Source organism: Babylonia areolata, chromosome 11 (assembly GCF_041734735.1).
Source record: "Babylonia areolata isolate BAREFJ2019XMU chromosome 11, ASM4173473v1, whole genome shotgun sequence".
Lineage (NCBI taxonomy): Eukaryota > Metazoa > Mollusca > Gastropoda > Neogastropoda > Buccinidae > Babylonia > Babylonia areolata.
Window position 1 is genome coordinate 24,125,459 of NC_134886.1, and position 2,576 is coordinate 24,128,034.

The 2,576-nt window shown below is 39.9% G+C and overlaps 1 protein-coding gene across 1 annotated transcript in view; it reads right to left on the reverse strand.

Moving 5' to 3' along the window:
• LOC143287186 (C-type lectin lectoxin-Lio3-like) overlaps positions 1-2,576 on the reverse strand; it is a 10,198-nt gene extending 7,622 nt beyond the window's left edge. Inside the window, exon 1 of the mRNA XM_076595128.1 lies at positions 2,351-2,576. Within this exon, the coding sequence (XP_076451243.1) occupies positions 2,351-2,390 (40 nt within the window). The 5' untranslated portion in view covers positions 2,391-2,576. The remainder of the gene's footprint in view (positions 1-2,350) is intronic.

Here is a 2,576-nt window from a genome sequence, read left to right on the forward strand (position 1 = left end):
GAGCGTATGAATTATTATTATTATTACTACTATCATTATTACCATCATCATCATCATTACTATTATTATCATCATCAATAATGCGTATATACTCTGTGTTTTATTCGTTATTCTTTGATTAACATCATTTCAGGATATCTAAGGATTCAATAAACAAGTTGATATAAACAGGAAGGACAAATTGTATTATTAACACATTTGTAAATCATATGAAAAAAAGTATATTATACGTGCTTGCAAGTATAAGATTTCTCTGCAAATACTACCATGTTGCAGTCAGATGATACGTACTTTACATATCAAAAACTATGCAATGTGAACAGCACTTCTACTTGGTTGATTGACACATACCTACAAGTATCGTTCAGACCGCGAATCTTGCTTCCTTCCGCTTGTCAAGTGCGTCTCTAACTGCGCATGGTTATAAATACGATTCTCAATCCCACATATCACGTGACTATGACATCACTGTCATCACGCTGAGCAAATAGACAAGTGCACAGAAGGGCGTCTATGTGAATTTAGACACCCAATTTCGATAATGATGCATCAATAAATGGATCTGTGAAATATGTGTGGAGGCATCCATTAATAAACCCAATATTAGTTGTCTGTATATATATATTGGATAAAGCAAATCAAACAAACAACAGCAACGAAAACAAAATGATTAATCACCTGAAATGTGGATTTTCTCCAAACTAAGCTCCGGCATGTCATTAATCTAACAATGAATGGTTGCTGGACTAAACTGTAAAACAAATCTAAAGTTGTCATTTTGTATACCAATACTCTGAGACAGAACTAGATTTTGAAAAAAAAGACTGCGCCAAAGATTCCATACATAAATTTTATCACTCACCATACTCCGACATCAAATCCAAAATTTACGGTCAAGAGGGATGGAACTCCCAAACTGACAACAGGTTTATTCCAGATCGTTCCAGTCTGAAGGGACGAAGAGATTTTTCTCCACAGATATCATACAGGTTACCCATTTCTCATCCAATCTCATAATCCAATAGTCAGAGTCACCCCCTGGTGTTGACCATATCATGATCCTCTCAGTATCAAACATCGCCTTGTGATGGTGAAGACGCCTATCTGCCATGCCAAACATCGCCTTGTGATGGTGATGACGCCTGTCTGCCATATCAAACATCGCCTTCTGATGGCGAAGAGGCCTGTCTGCCATATCAAACATCGCCTTGTGATGATGAAGACGCCTGTCTGCCATATCAAACATCGCCTTGTGATGGTGATGACGCCTGTCTGCCATATCAAACATCGCCTTGTGATGGTGATGACGCCTGTCTGCCATATCAAACATCGCCTTGTGATGGTGATGACGCCTGTCTGCCATATCAAACATCGCCTTGTGATGGTCAAGACGCCTATCTGCCATATCAAACATCGCCTTGTGATGGTCAAGACTCCTATCTGTCATATCAAACATCGCCTTTTGATGGTTAAGACGCCTGTCTGCCATATCAAACATTGCCTTGTGATGGTGAAGACGCCTGTCTGCCTATGCAGTGTCTCTGAGGGTCCTGGTTCGAAACTGGCTTTCGCCCTTTCTCCCAAGTTTGACTGGAAAATTAAACTGAGCGTCTAGTCGTTCGGATGAGACGACAAACTGAGGTCCCGTGTGCAACACGCACTTGGCGCACAGAAAAATCACTCCTGGCAAAAAACAGTGTTGTTTTCTAGAAACGTTCTGAAGAAAAAATCCACTCTGACAGGCACACAGATATATGTGCATGCACTCAAAGTCTTACTGGCGCATTGAATTATGCTGATGTAAAAGATCTGCCTTGATGTGTAGCGTATATGGATTTGTCCGAACCCAGTGACGTCTCCTTGAGAAACTGAAACTGGATTTATGTAACATAGGCACAACACATTCTTGCACGCTTCATAAAATGTCCTTTGGTCCTTTTTGTCAATATAGTATCAAATATTTTTGTCAATTTTCAGCCTTCAAAGGAAACAAATATTTTGTTTTTGATTTACCTTGTGCATTGATTGACAGAAACCTGGCTTTGAAACGGTCCTTAAGTTCTGCCATTTTGATAATGCTAAGATTTTCACGTCGTTTACTTTATTTGATTTATGATATACATATATTTTAAGAAATACTTTTTAATAATATTTTCGTCCCGAAAATGTCCCGTGCAGTTGCTGAGATAAATACCACGAACTGAATGGAGTTGAATTGTGGAACACACCTCAGTTAAACATGGTCACTGACCTGAACTGTTGAACGTGCCTGAGGACACCTATCCTCACGCCATCACTTAACAAAAACACAACAACAACAACAACAAAATCGCGGAACTTTGAAACCCACCTGAAGCCACAACACCCAGAAAAACAAAAAGTCGAAGCATTTTGACGGCACTGGGAAACTAACACACAGTGGAAGGAACACTGAAGGAGAATGATCTTCACTCCACAAGAACAATGGCAGTTATGCTGTTCGCTCCAGATGCCACTCTCCTGGCAACACAGGAATCGATGTGGATTTTAATACATGTCTGCTTCGTGTCTTATCTCATGTCCGGTTCTGACTGCGT